Source organism: Schistosoma haematobium, chromosome 3 (assembly GCF_000699445.3).
Source record: "Schistosoma haematobium chromosome 3, whole genome shotgun sequence".
In the NCBI taxonomy this organism is placed as follows: domain Eukaryota; kingdom Metazoa; phylum Platyhelminthes; class Trematoda; order Strigeidida; family Schistosomatidae; genus Schistosoma; species Schistosoma haematobium.
The window spans coordinates 23342341-23363753 of NC_067198.1; the positions used below are offsets into that span (position 1 = coordinate 23342341).

Below are 21413 nucleotides of genomic sequence, written 5' to 3' on the forward strand. Positions count from 1 at the left end.
AATCTGATCCAAGCTTTTTAAAGAAAATATAGTCAAACATCAAAATTATGGAATATTTGATTATATTTTCTTGAAAAAGCTTGGATCAGATTGTTAGACGAAACGTTGGATTTACTTCAAAAATTCATTCGGTAAAATTTTACAAATATATTCTTTCTCTCGAAGTAAACATAATTTCATTTGATTTTATTCTAGTTTTCCTAACTATTTTCAGTCTTTAGCTTTTTATTCTATCAAGAATCATTTTATGATGTAGTTATCTCCGTCGAAGGACTATTCAGTTATGTGTAATTCAAAGTTCATCATTTACTAATTCTGTTAATATTTTATGTTTCTAATATTTATCAAGAAAAGAATTGTTACATAATACAGATTATTGATCATTATTAACATTATTATTATTGTTTTCTAATTAAACCCTTACTCAATAGATGATATCGAAAGAACCATTATCGATGAAGATTTATCAATCAATCCATATTATGTATCTATCTTAGAATCTATTGAAAAATTAGTTAGAAAAGAAAAGAATCAAACAATCGATTCAAGTGAAATTATTAATCCAATAAATATAATAAATGATCATTTAAATATAAATGAATTAAATAGAATTCAATTATTAAAAGAACAATTACAACAACTTAGAAAAGCTGATCATTTATCGGATATTGATTATTTACATATTAATCAAAATGATGATAGTTCTGTTGTATTTTATTTTGATTTACATGGACATTGTACAAAACGTGGTTGTTTTCTTTATGGAAATTGGTTAGAAAATGAAAATAAAATGGTAATCTAATAAACAATTTTGTGATTTTTTTAATTTTATTTATACATTTAGTTTTTATTTAGAAAAAATTAACTTTCTTAATATTTAACTGATTGAATATATTTTGGTTAACTAGAAATAACATGGAAATATTTAACTGTTTCAAAATTCAACTATTTTATGATCGCATATAAAATGATATCAGGAAAGTATCTTTGAAATTAGATTTAGTAGAACAGTACGCTCATCTATCTGACTCTTTCTCTCTTAATAGATGACGTTATTTTTAGAGTCCTACCTTTTGCATAGATTAATAAACTAAACTATTTTTATCTGACTATGTTATTGCACTGTATAACAACTTTAGTAGAGGTACTACTACATAAGGTTCTCTGTTATTTGAGTAATTAATTTGATAATCTGAATTGAGGATTCTGTCTTCTGTATTATTCAGATCCCATAATAAAAGCGGAAAATTCAATAAGTATATTATTCGTAAAAAGTTATATTGAATTTCAGAAAACTTTTTAAATAATAGCATATTATTATCGGTAGGGTATTTTTGTGGAGATTGAGTTGAGTTCATGAATCAATTAAAGCTAGACCACCATGGAAAACCTCGAAGCACTTGAAGGCCGCTTCGTCCTACTATGGGACTCCTTAGAAGTACGCACTCACGATCCTGCTCGCCGGATCCGAACCCATTACCTTCAGTCTCGAGCGCGAGCGCTTAACCCCTATACCACTGAGCCAGCATCAAACGATGTTATTGTTGAACTTCAACCAATTAATGAGATTGTACCACCACCCGCCATTGTCTTTAGTAAGTTACTATCTCACAACAGACTCGGTTGAACTCCATTGGTCCCATATTAGAACGAATTGGCTGTCCACTGCTTCCAGGTTTTCCATGGTGGTCTAGCTTTAATTGACTCATGAGCTCAACTATTAAATAGCATATTAGTCACTAGTACTCGATTTTTTATATGTGATTGATAAAAATACTTTGATATTTGACTAATACGACTTTGAACGTTTTGTCTACACACTCTCAAAGTTCAACTTTCATTAGTATTTGGTTTATAGTCAATTTTAGAACCTAGATTTCCAATAAATTATAAAATAATTTTAAATCAGACTAAATACTTCTATCTTGGCTTTAAAATTATATAGCAAAAGCAAACTTTAATGTGATTTATCTCGACAAATGTGTCACAATAAATTATTGATAAGCACAACTAACCATATTTGAAGATTCTATGCAAAGTCAGTACCTGGAAAATGAAGAAACGTACTCGAATATCAATGGATTTACTTCAAACTAATACGAGCTAATGTCTTACTTTAGTTTATTCTCTTAAATTATGATAGTACCCCACTTTAATAGTGTTTACTTACTTACTTACACCTGTTACTACCAATCGAGCATAGACCACCGACCAGTATTCTCCATCACACTCTGTTCTGGGCCTTCCTTTCTAGTTCGATCCAATTGTTGTTCATTCCTGCTTTAATAGTATTCAATTACAGTTGTCAATTCAATAACAATAATGGTAATTTTAAGAGTTATAAATCAATGACCAATTCAATAAGTTAACAATCATAAATAAAATTCTTTATAGACAATTAACACATAAAAGAATAATGATTATAACAGCTTTACATTAGTTTTTGAAAGGTAGATGCTGTATTCAATTAACTGAAGGGTCTTAAAAATATTGAAGTGACAAAAATAGAGTAAAATGAAGAAACAGCTTCACATTTCTTTTGTTACCTGATGTTTTAATCGCTGTAAAAATTAAAAGTACTTATTTTCATACGGAATTATATTGTTTTTTTTGTATATATTCCAAATGAGGATGAGATATTTGCCTGAAGCTCTGTAGTTTTTTAAAGATTTCCCCAACTAACATCAGACTATGATTATTATTATTTTGGATATGTTTTTAACAAACTGTAATGTAAGTAGTAATGTTTATAATTTCTTTTCTTTTATTTAAATAAATTTATATTTACTTAGGTAGATAATGTTTTATATGCTTTATTGGTTGGAGTGAATTCAATCTACTTTGATTTCGATTCATGTAACTTTAGTTTACGCAATATGTATCAAAAAGATCGTAAAGGAACTTCAACTAAAGAAGGTGCCGGTCGTGTTGCATTATGGAAACATTTAGGACTAACACATTGCTATACAGTTGAATGTAATTATAATTCAGGTATGTTTCATTGACTTACTAAAAAAATTTTTTTAAACAAAAATCACTTTACACCAGTACTGATGTCAGTTTGAGCAGCATCACCTAAACATAGTAAGCACAAAAACAGTCGATAACCAAATAAGTAAACAAAACTGTGTACAGACTAATGGGCTCTAAGTAGAAGGTGAATAGTCATAATTTGCCATACAATTCTTTGCTGTTACTTCTGAACGCTCGCTTCTTCCAACTTACGCACATTTAAAAACATTCTTCGAATCCAAAACTTTTTGTCATATTTAGTGAAAATTCCAATATATTTACAGAAGATATTTACTTGTACAATCTTATAGGCTTTTCAAACAATCTAACCATATTGATAAGCTATTAATACCACACTACCTCTTGTGATTGTGCAATAAGTGTGAAGCATACAAAGGATTCAAATGACAGGAAACACTTAACACTCTTATTTTAGCTACTCAAATTAACCAAAGCTTTACTAAAATATAAAAAAACCTGCTATAAATTTGAATGTATAACAAATCAAGTAGTGTATCATACAAATGATAATTGAAGCAATTTGGAGACTCTAAGATAACTTTTACATTAGTTTTGGAGTTCTAAACTTTATATAAATAATGAAGCATGAAATCAACAATCAAGTTCATAAAACTCTACACTTTAAAATACTCTATAAGCTAACTCAGGCTAACATTTCCTATTTCTTCAAGTGACCTAATCTACTCTTATGATATTAATAATAATTGAAAATCAGTGAATTGCTTTAAATGTATTTAGATTTTCTTACATTTGCACATCACATATCTTTTCTGACTTATCACAATGCTGATAGTTTGTATTGCAAGCAGTAAAATTATGCTTATAGAGTTTACAATGACTAATAATCTTAATCATTAACATAAACAACAGAGAAATACCAATTATTATAGTTATTATGTAAATAAACTGATGGATATGAATTCATCAGTTCAGTAAGCAAAACTTGGTAAATGAACATTTACACATTGGTTTCAAGCATTAATGAGAATGTAGACAATGATATTCAATGACATTTAGCTAATAGATCTCAAATAGGACGAAACACATCGCTTGTATTTTACTGGCAAAAGTATAATAAATTCTAAAACTGTTCTGGTTATCGTCGTTATTATAATATCAATTATGACTATTTAAATAGTATATGATTTAGCATGAAGTTAACGGAATATATCCATTGAGATATAAAATAACTTGAAGTGTGTATTAAAAATATTTTTTCCATAACCTGCGGAATTAATGTAGAGAATGAACATCGCGTACTGAACAGTTCTGAAACCGTTTGAAGTCCGATCATAATTAATAATAATAATAACTAATAACAAACGACAGAAATACTTAATGTCTGACCATATACATTAGAAAATTCAAAATTATCTTGAAATTGCTTCACTATTGTAGAGAATCTCAGAAATTGTAAAGTTCTTAAACTGTTTGTTTTTTTGATCAGATTTAGAATCGTCTGTATATCATCAAGAAAATAAATGATGATAGTTTTCAATAAACATGACCTTAATTTTGTTTACGAATACAAAGTTGATTTAACCAGTAAATTTATTTCACTAATTTTACGTGGTATAACTTCAACCGAAATGTTTTTGACTATATAGTAATGTGAATTGAGGATAATTATAACTAAAACGTTTTTCCAACTTAGTATAAGATTTTTAAAGATATAAACTGTAAAAATAAAAACAACTAAAAAATATTTAATTAATATTACATTTCATTTAGTGGTAGTGTTCAAAACCCATTAGGCATTAATCACTCTAATTTGGATTACGTTATGAATTCGTTTAGTTTAATATTATATTCACCTAAAAGTTACAAGCAAAGGATTATTTATTTATTTGAATACATAAATATTGCTACAAAAAGGCATCGAATACATTTGCGCCACATAAGTCACTTGATTTGTATGTGGGTTGTGATACTGTCCAGGTGCTCAGACCAAAACAGGTGGTTTTCTTAGGGAGCTACGCCTCGAGCCTTCGACGTAAAGGTCTGATCCACAAGGCAGTGGAGCAACGTCAGGAGATGCAGTTCTATGGTAGCCAGTGATCAATAACTGGTTCATACTCCATTTGTTTCCTTAGGATCCTGGAGCCCATGTATGCCATCGGTTTGGAATCACGGTTTTCCAACTCCGCTAGGTGGACTCTCCCTTTCCACCGACCCGGTTAAAGCACCAGACATTCGCTGATAGTTCTCTCAATTTTGCAAACAACACCCCCGCCACGAGAAGAAAGTGATTAGGACTTCATTGGCAGTGGCTGTATGCGCGTGGTCATGTGAGAGCATTTCGAGAGGAAGAGCTGACTCTCCTCACCCTCGGCCGTACCAGGGCATTTAGAAGCAATGTAATAACTACTGTTTTAACTTGCTATAAATTTTGCATTTATTTATTTGAAAATGAAATTATTTATTTACAAACTTAACAATTTATAAACTTTCAAGTTTACAAGTTATTACTATACAGTCCTAACCAAAAGTTTTGTTAGATCAACAGATAAAACAAAATTGTTTTACAATGACACTTGATGGGTTACTCAAGATGTGTTTTTTCTTTTCAAATAATCTACATCATTCTTCTAATTTATTTTAGTATGAAATGTACAGACATCTACAGCTAAAAATGTTTTCTTTATGATAAACTTAATTCATTCAATTGAATTATGATAAATGAATAGGAAAAGTTGTGAAAGTTTTTGTATATTCTTATATATCTCTAAGATGTACTATAATATCATATTAGTAATGACATTACAAGTAGATGTAATTTGAATAAATATCTTATTCATATTCAGAGTTGAGTTAAATAAAGGCTTTCAATATAATATCTAACAATCACTATAATTTATAAGGTAATGGTGTGAATATTTTACTTATTCTTTCTCTATTTCTTTTGTGTAAATAATAAATCATTTCGTTTTTACTAAACATTGAAGAATTAATTAATTAATTTTCCTTATAAGTTCATACATTGTGTCAAGTTGTTTAACTTACATCAAATATGATAATTAGTTACTTTCAATATGAATTAATGTAATAAGTATTAGTTGAAGAAAATGTCCTGAAAATAAATAATAATTAGTTATTCTTTTCATTTTATTATGTAAGTTACACTCGTTTCAGATTTATTAAGAGTAGATGTACTACTATAAATATGGGACAATTAGACATCTTTTCCATCTTAATATACTTTACATCAAAGGGAACATACAATCCTATCAAAGATCAAACCAAGATCCTGTTAATCATAATGTCTATTGTTTAAATTTTGATACCGTTTGAGATATTAATTAAGATCTCATTATATTTTAAAATAAATATATACTGTAACATATTCTAGTTATAGATTTTCTATGATATACAGAATATAAAAACATCCTCTTGCATACAGCTATCAAGATTTTGATTTTTATCTAATTTTTCAGTTTCTCTCAAGTTATTTTTTTTCTCAAATCGATATCCATCAAACAGTGACCAAAATTATTCAACATTGAACAGTTTGTCCATATTCTTTTAAGACTGTTAGGTAGTTTGTAACTACAACTTTACATGAATTGAAACATACAATATTTAGTTCTTGTGGCAAATACGATATTTGTTGATAACCGAGTTAAAAGTCATCATTCTACATTTTTGAATTAAATCACTTCATGATGTAGCGTGATTCTATCAGTGATACCTATTTTGTTTTCTTTATGGTCAACAGTAAACTAACATCCACCTAAGTAATCTTCATACATATTTATCTTTAAAAAGTTCTTTTAAAAACCCAAGTATACGGTACTCTAATTTTTTTTAAAAATTGATTAGGAAATTTATCATCAAAGTACGTTGTAGACTTACGGATGAAAGTGATACTAAAAATACTTTATTGTAAAGTAACTTTAACATACCATACTTGAGTTGTTCATTTGACTACTAAACTAAATGTTTTCATGACTCCATCAGTCAGTTGGTCAGTAACAACGTAGAACTTCGTACGTACGTACATCAGTTCGAGTTGCCATACCATATTAGCACAGAGATGCAGTTGTCGATTCAAATCCCGTAGTGGTAGAGGTAGTAAGAGTATAAGTAGTAATCGTAAAGATTAGGGTTTGAAGATGTTATTCAAGGAGCATAATTCAGTTAAATAAATTTAGAAAGCGGAAAAACGGGACATGAAGAATTCAGAAGATGAGAATTTGGGAGAACAAAAAGAGTAGATTCACCTGCACCATTTCAAACGATTTTGAGCCACATCATTCAGGGTCTCTAACTATCGGTTGGTATCGTCTCAAGGATTACAACCAGGTAGTCTACACCTACCATTCATTTTATTAATTGCTTAAAATTGTGAAGCTTTCAATGAGAATCATAGACCGAGATTTCATGATAATTTGTAATTACTATTAAAGCCGAATTAAGGTTTTAAAAAAGAACACATTTCTCTGTTGAAGTAAATCGTCGTTTAGTTCTTAATTGGTGATTCATACTACCACTAATTTACCTCTTTCAAGGCTTTGGTTACTCATGATTTATCTAAAGTCTGATCGATACTCACATTTTACGAACACTACAATATTGATGGAATATAAAATATATAATAAGAATCTCTAAACCAATTGTATCAAAGAAACCAAGAAATAATTTAAATAAGTATAAATCAAATAACAGGATAATTTCCACATTCATTGTAAGATTTAGTTTCTAATCAATGTACTAATTATCTGGTAATAAAAATAATAAACTAATTTAATATTATTACTTCTCTTCAGGTCCATTACCAGGTCGTCTTTCAAGATTTATTGCTTCAGCGCATCCTAATGACAGTAAATGTTTCACGCCAATAGGTGCATTTTACGGTCCTTATTGGTCTGATATGGTGAATACAGCTAGTAGCCAATCATTTAACTTTAGTTTTAATGCATCCTCAAGTACAAGTCATACTAGTCACAGTGGAAATCAAGCACTTAATGGTATACCACGTTATACTCCAGCTCATTATGAAGACGTTGGTCGAGCATTAATGATAACTATATTAGATTTTAATCAGATCAATCCATGGCCAAAAATTGCAAGTCTTGGTGGTTTAACAGCTGAGTCTAACGTTGGTATTCCTACTTTGTGGTCATCGCTACCAGAATTTCTAAATACTAATGTAATGCACTTTTTATTGTATATTTAAATAAACAAGGCTTTTTAAAGTTGTTTTATTTATTCACTTATATTGTAAGGTTATATTTAAGTAGAAAGTTTGAAATTTTTCGTGAGATGGAACTATGTATTTCAAACATACAAAAGTAATTTATCAGATAACTAATAAACGGTAGGCAATAATAAAAACATCACTGTTAGTGAGTTAATATATGTGTACCCAAGCTAAATACGAACTGACAGCATAAAACATACTCTTGTTAGCAAAACATTTTATTGATTGTAGATAATAAGTTTAACAACCCATTGATGTTGTTTCACGTAGCCTACATATGGTTTGCTCTATCTGAACCTATCATCTGAACTTATTATAGATATTTGAATTAATGGTTAGCATATCCAATCTTTTATTAGATTTGAGCTAATAAAGATTAAGGTATGAGTTACTTTTTATGTATCAGAAGTCAGTATATGAAAAGTAAACCTCAATGGAACATCGTTATAAAGTAGGACTAGCAAATAAGGTATCGACTAAAATGGAATAAACTGATTATTATCAGAATGGGATTTATGGATATTGTAGTAATTTTAATAGTTGAATTCATGAGTCGATTGATTATTGATAATTAAGTATCGTAGTTAAAATTCCAAACCATCAAATTTTCATTCTGCAAATGATTTGTATATCATTATTTGCTTTGAGAATACCTTTACATTCTGCACTTGACTTCTGAGTTTGAGTCTACTCAGGAGAATTAATTCACATGATTTAAGTATAATAGTGAGGAATATGCTTTTAAACAATAGGGTTACGATCGAATAGCTCATATTTTCAACTCCAAGTGCTGTGTTAAATTACCATCATCTAATGTCATTGGCAGCTAATGATTCTTACCAGAATTTCATCTGTTTAAATTCATCTGTGGTCTGGTGGAAGATATTTGAGTTAAACAAACAGTGTTATACCGACGAGCTTTTTAATTATATTTCCTTAAGATTTTGTAGAATTTAATTACACGTTTTAATAAATCAGATGACTGTAGGATATGAATGTACTTTAATTGATTAGTTTACGTGTAAACTAAATGAATACTAGCTTAGTTGAGTCTAACGTTGCACATATAGAAATAATCGTGATTATGCTATGTTATTGAAATTGATTAGTTCATAACATTTTTCTTGCTTAGTAAGATAAGGTAGAGAATCACTGAAAAATAGGGGTACAGTTACTGCTCAAGTCAGAAGTGAGCTCCTACCAAACAACATGAGATTGAAACCCGGAACCTTCTACTTTTGTAATAAACGACTTTATTTTCAAAAAAAGATTCTATTCATTTGAATATTTTTGGGGTTTGATGAAAGTTAAGGTTTGGTCCATAATCGTATTATCAAGATCGAACTCTGCTTTAGTTGATTTGTTTTTGTCACTCATCATAAGCCTTTATATTTAGAGAGTGGCTCACACCCACGTACCTAGTTAATGAATTGATTCAGAAAAATTATCGGGCATATTCCAAAGCTTCAATTAAGTATATAATAACTATGAATCTTAGAATTTTCAAAACTAGATTACTCAAAGGTATTCATCTGTAGAAATTTGAAGAGAACATTCTTTCTTAATTTAAAACTGAAATAATAGCATATGTAGACTGATTTGAAATAATCCCAAGTTGTTCATATGTTGTAAATATTACGTCAATTATTCTTAATAATTATATACACCTAAGTGTTAAATTTCAAGATTCCATAAGCTTGTTTATTTCCTTATTACCTAGACTTTGAGAGAATGGGTACGGAAGTATATACGAGGGATTGCACCGAACAACGTAATGAATAAACAACTGATAACCCGAAACACAGAATATCTTATATCAAAAGTTGATGATATAAGCGGATCACAAATGGTTCATAGATCATTAACGACTAACGGAAGTTCAAAAGAGGTATTAAATACTTCTTCTGTATGTTCTGAGTTTACTCAAACTTCACTTGATCAAAACGCAACGAACCTACTTACAGTACAATCAGATTATAAAAATCATTCACACCAACTAAATCTAATTACCCATAATTTTAAATGGAGTAAACATCAAAATGAGCAACCTCATTATGAATCAGTGGATTTATCTAGTTTGAATTCTGCCCCATATTCATGTATGTCATCAACATCAAACAGCAACAAAACGGTAATAGATGAAAGTCATCAAAAAAATCAGATCTCATCAAATTTGCATTATGATTATTTAGGGATGAATTGCGATACAACTAGTAAAACAATAGATCAAAACATTGAAAATGATAAAAATCTGTTAAAAGATAATACTAGTAATGATATAAATGATCAATTAACTTGTCATAAGATTGAAAATGATAAATTATTGAAAATGTAAGTTTATATTACTTATAGTATTACAATTATACAGATTTTGTTTTCATTCATTTGGTTAACATGTTTAACTTAACTATATATTATAATCTGACAATTGTAACAATAATCATTATTTTACTTAATAACCGACACAAAATGACTGTTAGTCATAGTAGTATGAAGCTAAGGTTGAGTATTTTCAATGAAAAGTCGAAATCTCTTTCAAACATATTTTAAATTTATATCAGTTAATTCCGAATTTGATCTATTATGTTCATATGGACTTATCAGATGGAATTAGAATCCATTTTTAAATGTTATTGAATTTATAATCTGTGTTAATTTCCAAATTTGTTTTATTAAAATGGGGGTTTGTGGGGTCTGTAGTAAGTTTATTAGTTGTATTCATGAGTCGATGTAAGCTAGAACATCAATGAAAACATGGAAGTACTGAACGGTCATTTTGTCCTAGTATAAGAGTCCTTAGTAGTACGCATCCATGATCCTGCATGTAGAACTCGAATCCAGGACCTGCAGTCTCGTGCGCGAACACTTAACATCTAGACCTTTGAGCTGGCATTCAGCGGTGTCAATGTCTAACTTCGATCGATTGATGCATGATCTTGTGCAACCATTCACCCATTGTCTAAGGTAGACACATGTCTCTAACCGACACGGATTGGACTCCACTGGTCATGACTTCTCATTAGAACTTGTGGCAAGCCCATTTGGCCACTGTATCATCTGTCTATTCATTGTAACTCAGACTCTTAATTCACTATGTTAATTTCGGTGTGTATGATCGAATGCATGTCTGCACATTAACTCTTAAGCTATCCTCCTATTGGTTTCAATGTGCAGATAATCGATAATTTATCCACACCCGATTAACTCTCAAAAATATATATGGGTTTTAAACACACACACTGACTCACTCACTCTGTTTCATCGTGTGCTTGCTCAACGTACGCTTGTGGAATTTTATTAATCATTAACAATAAATTATCTCTATAACTGGTGTTCAGGCTTCTCAATAATCTCGAGTAAAATCCGTAATTCTACTAGGAGATTAAGCCTACCTAAAATACTCAGTTAACGGGATATTATTTATTGGAGTCAGATACTGAGAACATTAGCCTCTACAAACTCCAGGATGTGCACCGCCGATGAGTCATATACTAGGACGAAACGACCGTTCAGTGCTTCCAGATTTTAATTGGTGGTCTAGCTTACATCGGCTCATGAATACAACTATTAAAATTTCGAAAGTGACTAAACGAACCATTAGACATATAAATCCTTATAGCAACAACATACAGCATGCAGACAAATAGAATGTGGTCAATTTCTGAATATATGATTGTTTTTTATTCATGCATCTTCTGTCTTAATTTGTATCAGCCCTTCTTCCTGCCTAGCCCTGCCTGTTGAATCCAGAACACAAATCTCAGCCTGCGCGATATGAATCGTTTATATCAAGCATACTGGGTTTATATACGAGCCAAACATATCACATCACACCATAAAATAGAAAATACCATTTGCACAAGATCTAGTCCAATGTGGCTGTGAATGTAAGAGACTGTAATTAATAAACTGAGCATAACTTAAGAATAGTAAATCATATAACAGTAATCTATAACTCAAAATAAAGCTTAAAAAAATCGGAACATGAATATGCATAGTTTAGATACTTACCAATTATACCATAAAAATATATGCATCGTATTGGTTCATAAATAGTTCTCAAAAGTTACCATTCATAATTCTTATCGGGATAAAACAGATGGTTGTGGTATTTCTCTGAGTTTCATCTCCATATAGTGGAACTGTCCTGACGTTCGTGTTGAAGATTCTGTGATATTGGTTGACAGTTGTTTAGAGTTGCATATGTTCTTCAATTGTAGAAATGCCGCTCTTGCTTTACCAATCTTCGAATTTACATTTGCATCAGATTGACCTCGTCCATCAATGATGCTGTTCATGTATAATAATTATAGTCTCTAGGTCGAAATAAAGCCCATAATAAGAGGAATATGAATATTCATAGTTTAGTTATTTAACAATTATACAATAGAAACATATGTATAATATTAGACCATAAATAGATCCCAGCCGTAACCATTCATTATTCTCAACGGAATATAGTATGCAAAACAAATCTATTTTGATTTTCTCACTTTATAAACAATAAACATATTTCATCAAAACAAAATATTTGTTATAAACTAAGATTATGGTGCCCAACAACTGATAATACGTGTTTGTAACTTAAGACAAAATCAATCCTATCCTCACAGAATTCACATATACCAATAAGAGATGGATCAATTATAGTCTTAAATATGTTGAGTCGGCTTTCGGAGAACTTCAACGGAGCCTCCAGAGGCCCAAAAGGAGTCGAAGAGTCCTAGCCAATCAGAGCATGATGGAGCATTCTAGAATTCCATCGTGGCGTGCTACTATTGGTCAGTAGCATTATATGTCGCTAACGGATTGGCCGAAATATGATGTTGATGTAACAAACGTTAAGATCTATAAATACCCGTGTTTTCTGTACAAAAACGAAACTTGGAGTAAATTGTCTCTCTCATACTTTGCGTCTTCTTTCTGGTGTTCAGGACTCTGTATAGTTCTAGCGTGCGGGTTATCAGAATAGCTTAGGAACGAATATAGCGTCCAGTCAGCAAGACTTAACAAAATATCAATAAGAAGATCTAAACGATCAATTTAAAAAAATCGATTAAATATTTATTACATTTTAAATCATTTATAATATCTTTTAAATATTGTTTCTTTTATTCTTTTATTTTCTATAGTATACCTGAAGATAATGAAATAATTAATAAAAATTGTATAACAAATAAAAATAAAATTCATTTCTCACTTAATGACAAACATTTATTAAATAAAAAATTAAATCAAGAATTAATTACAACAACAGAATATAATTCATTAAATAATTCATTATTATTACTAACAAAAAATAAAAAATCTTTATATAATATTAATAATAACATATCAATTATCAATAATAATAATAATCAATCATCATCTAATATGATCCTATTTTCATTGAATAGAATCAATAAATTTAATAATAACAAATATAAATTGATAGATAAGAATAATAAATCAATTCTAATAAAAAATAAATATTTTAAAAAGTATTCAAATGAAAAAGTAAGTTTATTTAAATAATTGGTGAAATTTAAATTTTTAATCATTTAAATGTGGTTAGTTATTCACCAATAAAAATACGACTTATTCGTTCTTATACTGTTCTTCACCAATGACATTCAACCGGTTTGATCAGTCTAGCGTTCTTATTGGTCCTTTGTATGCCTAGCCCGTCCAATTAAGTCCAAAACACCAATAACAACTTCCGCTATACGAATCATTTATTCCAGACATATTTGGTATATATACCAGCCAAACAGACCGCATTGCACCATAAAATAGGAAATAACATTTATACAAAATGAAGTTAAAAGTGGGTTTGAACGTGTGTGACGGTAATCAAATAACTGAGTATAGCTTAAGAACACTAGATCGTACAATAATAATCTATCAATCGAAATGTAGCTTATAATAAGAGTAATATGGATATACACAATCTAGTTACTGTTATTTATAAAATATTAGTCCATTAATAGTTTTCGGAAGTTACTCGTAATTTAATCTTAACTAGGATACAACAGTATCAGAAGGAGATTTTGTGGATATGACAGTAATTTTAGTAGGTGAGATTATGAGTCAATTAAAGTTAGACCAATATGGAAAACCTGGAAACATTGGACGACTGTTTCGTCCTATTGTGGGATTCCTTAGCAGTGCGTATCCACGATCCAACCTCGTGAGATTTGAACTCAGGACCTATCGATGTCGTGCATGAACGCTTAACCTCTAGACCACTGAGCTGGCCGGCATCCAATGGTGTTAATATCTAACTTCAACTAATCCATGAAATTGAGTGACATATCCACCGTTATTTTCAGTGAGTTACTATTTCACAATAGACCCGGTTGAACTCCACTAGTCAGTGCTTCTCACGAGAACAAATATGTTTATAAGACAAGTCCTAGAAATATTATTTTTAAAAAGTAACTTTGATAATTTAACTAAATGACCGATTGTATTCAACTCAATTAAATATTCAGAAAAAACACGTTTCATCAGATTGGATAAACACATTGACTATATGTGCTTGTGTAGTAGTAATTAACTGGTCTGAAACAACAACACAACAATCAGGACCGGTAAATGCCTCTGAAGTAAGAACGCGGCGTACTGGCACAACAGATATATTTTAAAATTGAAAGACGCAGTTCGAGTACAAAAAAGGAAACTTATTACAAAATAGTTTTATCGATTGTTCTGCAGGTTCGGCTTACGTAGGGCTTGTTCCTCTTCTTCCAGTACATTTACTCTTTGCTACCCTGCAATAAGAAAAACAAACGTTAGTAATGTCACATGTAATCATTGTTAACACTGTTACAGCCTGATCATTTGAATTTTTGACTGCATGCATCCACAATAACACACCAAAATTGTAAATCTTGAGTCATGGAGACTCCGGACATCTAACGCCTGTTTTATAAATTATGAAGTCCATAGTTTAACATCATTTAGTATACACGCTATACACATTTTAAAAAGTTTTGAACCAAGATAAAAATAGCTGATAAATTGCACTTTGGTTTCAGTATATATTGCGTTAATATCAACTTGAAAAGTAAACAGTCTTTAAACACTTAATTTATTATACATTATAAGGATCTTGTCTAAAGAATAATAATGGAGTCAGAATATTGTATACAAATATTAATTATATTCAATATTAGGTTTCCATTACATTTCCATAGTATCGTGAAAAGATTCTATTGACTATAAGGCATTGATTGACTGTTTGCACTACTTGTGTTTTGAATTTATCGAATCTTTATGATTTCTATAGATTATTCAATAGCTGTTAGACAACCATAGAAACTAGTTATCAATTTGACTGTACTCAAATTTATCTTAAATTGAACTTAAACCCATGATTACTTTTAGACTAAACACGTCAATTCGAAGAAATTTAGTCTAAATGAATCACGACAAGGATCTACAAAACATTCTAATCCTTCTTCAAATACGAATAGTTCGACTGTTATCAATGCCAAGAACAAACCATTTTCAGCAAAATGTCAACGACTGCAAAAGTCGAAAAATGATAAAGTATTCAGTGGGGTTATCAACAACACGGTATGTCATCAAAGATTGCGCTCATCTAGATTGAAATCAATAAAAACACCCCATTATGAAAATAAATTACTAACTAAAGATCATGCTTGGAAAAGACAGCAATCAAACATAACCTGCACAAATAATAGTAATAGTAATGAAGCATGCTGTCATGTTTTATTTGGTGATAGTGATTTAAATGCTACCACCGAGAATAAAGAAAATACTCTCATTCCATTGGTGAACCGATCAAATTCATGGACAGATTTAAGGATGACCTTAAAATCTGAAGATTGTATTAAAGAAATTAAAGAAATGTTTAAATCAGTAACATTGGACTGACAGTAAATATTTTGCTGTTGTTCTCCTTACCAGTTAGGAAATCCTTAATACACAAACTAATTTATGCTTTCGTTGTACGTTCCTTGTATCTTTAAAACATTCAAAAACAGATTTAGTTACCTTTCTACAATATAAAGAAATTAGTAGTCAAGACTAGACAGTTTTCGTGTCAACTTCTCACATGTATATAGTCTTCACAATGTATTTGACAGTAATCTCTTTTTTATTTTTATTTTTCCCACTTGCTTTTCCTCCTTTTCTTTTCATATTTCTATGCTACTATGGTCAACAACAAACAAAAATCAACCACATTTCATTACAGCTTTTATTGAATTGGTTTTGTTTTTCCAGTATGCTTATACGGTGTATGGATAAAAATGAATAATGTTCATAGTAAATTATGTTTTGCTTCTAATTAACATATCTTTTTATAAATAATTACAAAACTACCTTCTTTGACAACTTGCACTTGACGATGACATAATTTCTGCAGAATAACTTTAAAATAGTTTATTAAATATTGATAACCTTTTATTTTCTGTCATAATTGACCGAAGAAATTATAAAATAATAAATAATGGTTCATGGAATACGGTTACATCATAAATAGAAACATTGAAACGTTTATTTCTACATCCTTGATCTGTCTACCCAATAATATAAAAAGCAGAACTTGTCTCGATCTTGTTTAAAGCCAAGATACTATAGGCTATCTACTTCGACCTTGAGGCTAGTAATATGTGATTTTGATATGTAACTAAACGACCTTAGGGCAGAGCAAAGTAAACTATTCTACTACTTGACTGGTTGACAAGCGAGAAAGAGAAAAGATGAACCAACTGAAACACTACTCGATTTATTCATGATTGAGATTAACGCAAAAAGACATGAATAGATGAATGATTAACACGATCACGACCCACAAACAATTAGAAAAATTTCACTGTGTCCAGAGTAAAAAAGTAGATAGAAAAGATTACGTTTAAAATACAACAATTTTGGAACAGAAAAAGGTATACCAGTGAACCATGTATCTAACATCTTATAGAATAAACAATGGACAAAATTTAGTGATAATATTTTAGAAACTTCGGATTAAGTGAAATAATTTTCAAAAAAAACTCCCGTTGTTCGTTAATTTTCGATTTACATCACTTATGCTTTTATAAGCTTTAACTAATATTTTACATGAGAACCAGATTGACTGCTATTAATTGGTCAGTCATTATTGGCATATTTCTTATCCAATGATGAGTAAATCTTATCAATGAATTCACTAGTTGAAGTGACTATAAGTCTAGTCAGTTTCATTTCTACACCAGTCTATCAAGTACTCTGTTCTTGAAAAGCTTGATGGCAATAATGAGAAATTAGAATTTATACTGAGTTTAATTAAAAATCATTTTCAAGTTATTTGATTGCTTTTTCTAAAATAAACTATATATTCACTTGAACGATAAGTGTAATGTTATATAAATATATATTAAACGTAGTTTCCTTTAGCAATTACAATTTGTCCAATACGTTTAAATTATAGCATATTTCTCAAGCTTAATGCTTGACTTAAAGTTTAGAACATGATATTCCTGTTTCTCTGACATTTCAAAACTTCTGACATTAAAAAAAACGCTAGTCTGTTTCATGAGAGTAGATGATCGGAAACTTTCAGCCAGTCAGCTGATAGTATCAACCGACTAAATGTAAATACTTCTATGTAAATGTCATTGTAGTATTTGTGCGAATTAATCATTCCTTTGTACTTGGTTACTCGCCGATTACGAACTCCAAATACAATACGTTCATTTTTGCTCTCCTAGTTCCGTCTGCCTTAAATGGCACAACTTTGAGAATTCTTAGTTAACACATTAATTCGAATACTTCTAATCATCACATTGGCGTTTCGATGGAGCCTGTGACTGGACAGTTGGATTTACACTCAAATTTTAAAGCTTTCAAAGATAATATGGGAAGTTTTGAAATCTGGATTATGCTCAGGAAAGACGTTAAGGATGATAACGTCCTGGCTGCTTTCCTCATATTCATCGGATAGGATGCCTACAGCTTACCAAAAATTTTGATATTCCCAGATAAGCTTATTTTACTTCCATACTCAACTCTCAAAGAACTACTGTTAAATCATGTTAGGTTTATTAATTTCGAACGCCGTGGAAGAGCAAAATTTCATAAAATGATTCGTTAGGACAATCAAAAGGTTAGAGAATTTGTCCTCGAATTACAGAAACAGGCTGCCAAGTGTAGTTTCGATGATCAACTTCTTGTGCAGCTACATTATCGGTTGATTGATGGGATAAATATTCCGAATTTAGAGAACAAATTAATTTAGAGGCCCAAAAGTCCATCCCAAGAAATGAAAATAGCACGTATTAACTATGAGGCAGCAAACAAGCTTGATTAATAATCAGTGAAAACTTCTAATACTTTGCCTAGTCGTCGTGATGATCTGTGCTATCAGGGTCACTCAGACTCGCGTTTATGAAAAATGATTCAACAAAGAATTGCAAAGCAAACAACAAAAGCGAGAATAAGTTTGGTAAATGTTTATCCTGTGGCGGATTTCATTCTCGTAATTCGTGTGCATTTCGTAATGCTAAATGTTTTAAATGTGGTAGGATAGGACACATTCAGTCAGTATACAAAACTACTGTTTATTTTGCTTCAAGTGGTCCTAAATCTTGTAATTTGGATCCCAATTATTCGGATGTTCCTAATGATCATTTATCTCTATCCACGATTTCGGAAGGTAATGTCCATATTCAGGAACGATTATATACCACCCTTGGTTCGTTTCATGACTTTGTTGTGGACACAGGCAGTATAGAGTCCATTAGTTCATTCACGAACTTGAAATTTTGAGATTTTAACGTTGTGGTAAGACCCATTGAAGTTTCAATTTTCGGGAATACTGGATACCGACTGCCCATACGAGGATGTTATGAATTGCTAATAAGAGATGATAATTCTTCATGCATGATTTGTGAATTTTTAGTTAGTGAAACAGGACTATCAATACTGGGTTTAAGGAACTTGAAAAGGCTCAAAGTGGAGTTGTCTTTATTAGTTTCTAAAAATATTTTGAGGCTTTACTTGAAACTTTGATAGCTGCATATGCTAAGTGCAGTGGATGTATGAAAATTCGGCCTATAAAACTTGAAGTACAGGGTGATCCAATCTTTCTTAAAAGACTAATAATTCCCTATGTTCTACGAGAAGCAGTACATGAGATATTGAACGATTTGTGTGCGAAAGGTATAGTTGAACCGATTCAGTCTTCAGAAAAGGGTATTCCTATTGTTACGCCATGGAAGTCAGATGGCAAGACCCCAGAATATTTAGTGACTATAGATTAATACTGAACACCCGTTTGTTGAAGCAAACATGCACGACAGTGGAAGCTGAAAATATTCTAAATGGACTTCATAGTTCAAAGTGTTCTCGGAAGTTGACTAAAACGATGCTGATCTTCAAATCCCTTTAGATCAATCTTCACCTATCTTGAAAACCATTAACACTCCTTTTGGTCTGCACATATACAACCTGTTATGGGGTTTCCCTGAGTGGGTTCGAATCCCATCCCCGTCGCCAATTGTTATAGCCCAAAGCCGACAATCAGAAGCAGCGAATTACCGATCGGACCAAGGACGCGTAAAACACGTGCGAGCAGCCTAGAGTCCTGATTGGTCCTGCTTTCCGTCTAGCCCAGCCAGTTAAGTTCAGAAAATCAGTCTCAGACTCTGCAATATGAATCCTCATATTTCAAACATACTGAGTTTAGATACCAATCAAACAGACCACAACGTAGCATGAATAGAAAATAACATTTGTACAAATTTTGGCCAAATGTGGCTGCGAATGTGGGAGGTAGTAGACAGGGCATAATTCAAGAATGGTAAAACGTATAATAATGGTTCATAGGTCAAAATAAAGCTTATGATAAGAAGAATATGAATATGAATAGTTTAGTTATTTAACAATTATAGGATAAAAATATACGTTTAGTATTGGTCCATGAAAGGATTCCAAAGGTACCATTCATTATGTTTATCGGGACCTAACACAACTTCCTTCAATTTGGTCTAGGTTGTTCTCCAGCTATATTTCAGAGAGTAATGAACAAGGTAGCCAGTGATTTTTAAAGGTGTTGTAGTTTATCAAGATGATCTGATTGTTCATGGTACTGATAAGGTAGTTCATGACCAGAGACTTATTGCTTCATTGAGCCGTTTAATTGAGAAGGATATTACGCTGAGTCCAAATAAGTGTTCATTTTGTGTATCTAGTTACCATTGAGCGATCCGAGCCGTGTCTCTGAATGTGAAGCTGGGTGACGCGATATCGAATCCGCCAGGGAGCACCAGTTCCCTCAAGATTACAGGTACACCTTACTGACGAGTGCCAAGTAGCACGAAACCCGGGTCCAGGATTTCCTGTTGACTACCTCCAACCACCATCTATATGATTTCATTGTTAGGCAGCTAAACGCAACGTAGAACCTGGTACGTGTGTAAATAAGTTCAAGTCACAGTACCATCTTAGCACAGCGAGATGAAATATTTCAGTGCACATTTTTAGGGTAGTAGTGTTGGTAACAATAGGAGTGGTAATGGATGAGATTATGTATGGAAGATACAACTAAAGCAATCGATATGAATTAGTAAAATAATAAGATAATGGGTAATTTATTAACTTTGGATCCAAGAGAAAACAGAGAAATTATAGACTAGATATAGAAATATATATTGATGACAGAAGGCGGGAAAGTTTCGTTAGTACTTTTCTAGTAAGTGCTAATCATATCTTGACTGAATCAGTTTAAGGTGCTGAGACCACCTGTTCGATTGGCCAATACCATGAGTAGATTATTTGGTGTGAAAACCTGTATGCCGTGGGTGTTTTTTCCGTTTCTGGCTTTCGAACTCGCTTCTGATGTTCTCTGGGTTCTTCTGGTTTAATATAAGGCAAATATTAGAACAAATTAGCCTTAAAATCATTTCTAGGTATTCTGTAAAAGAAACCTAGATCACCTTTTATTCTATAGTAAGCCGTATTAAAGAAGTTTACCAAGTTTTATTCGAACTGTAGACGGTAAACCTCAAGATTTCAAAAAATAATGAGTAGCAACTCCATATACTTTTTCCAAGATATCTGAGTTACATTTTAAAGATAGGCTCGCGGTCTGGACGCATTTTCTAAGTTTGGGTTTCACGAACGTTTTACCTTAGGGTGAACGTTTGGTCTACACATCCACCCCTAGGTCTGAAACCATCCTGGCTTACTCAGG

General features: G+C 31.2%; 1 protein-coding gene across 1 annotated transcript in view; it reads left to right on the forward strand.

The window, feature by feature from the left end:
* AGBL5_3 (Cytosolic carboxypeptidase-like protein 5) overlaps positions 1-16512 on the forward strand; it is a gene marked incomplete at its 5' end in the record, with an annotated part of 30083 nt that extends 13571 nt beyond the window's left edge. Inside the window, 6 exons of the mRNA XM_051218993.1 lie at positions 432-793; positions 2793-2991; positions 7800-8182; positions 9954-10564; positions 13366-13729; positions 15602-16512. Coding sequence (XP_051069292.1) covers positions 432-793; positions 2793-2991; positions 7800-8182; positions 9954-10564; positions 13366-13729; positions 15602-16114 — 2432 coding nt within the window. The 3' untranslated portion in view covers positions 16115-16512. The remainder of the gene's footprint in view (positions 1-431; positions 794-2792; positions 2992-7799; positions 8183-9953; positions 10565-13365; positions 13730-15601) is intronic.
* Between the last annotated feature and the right edge of the window lie 4901 nt (positions 16513-21413).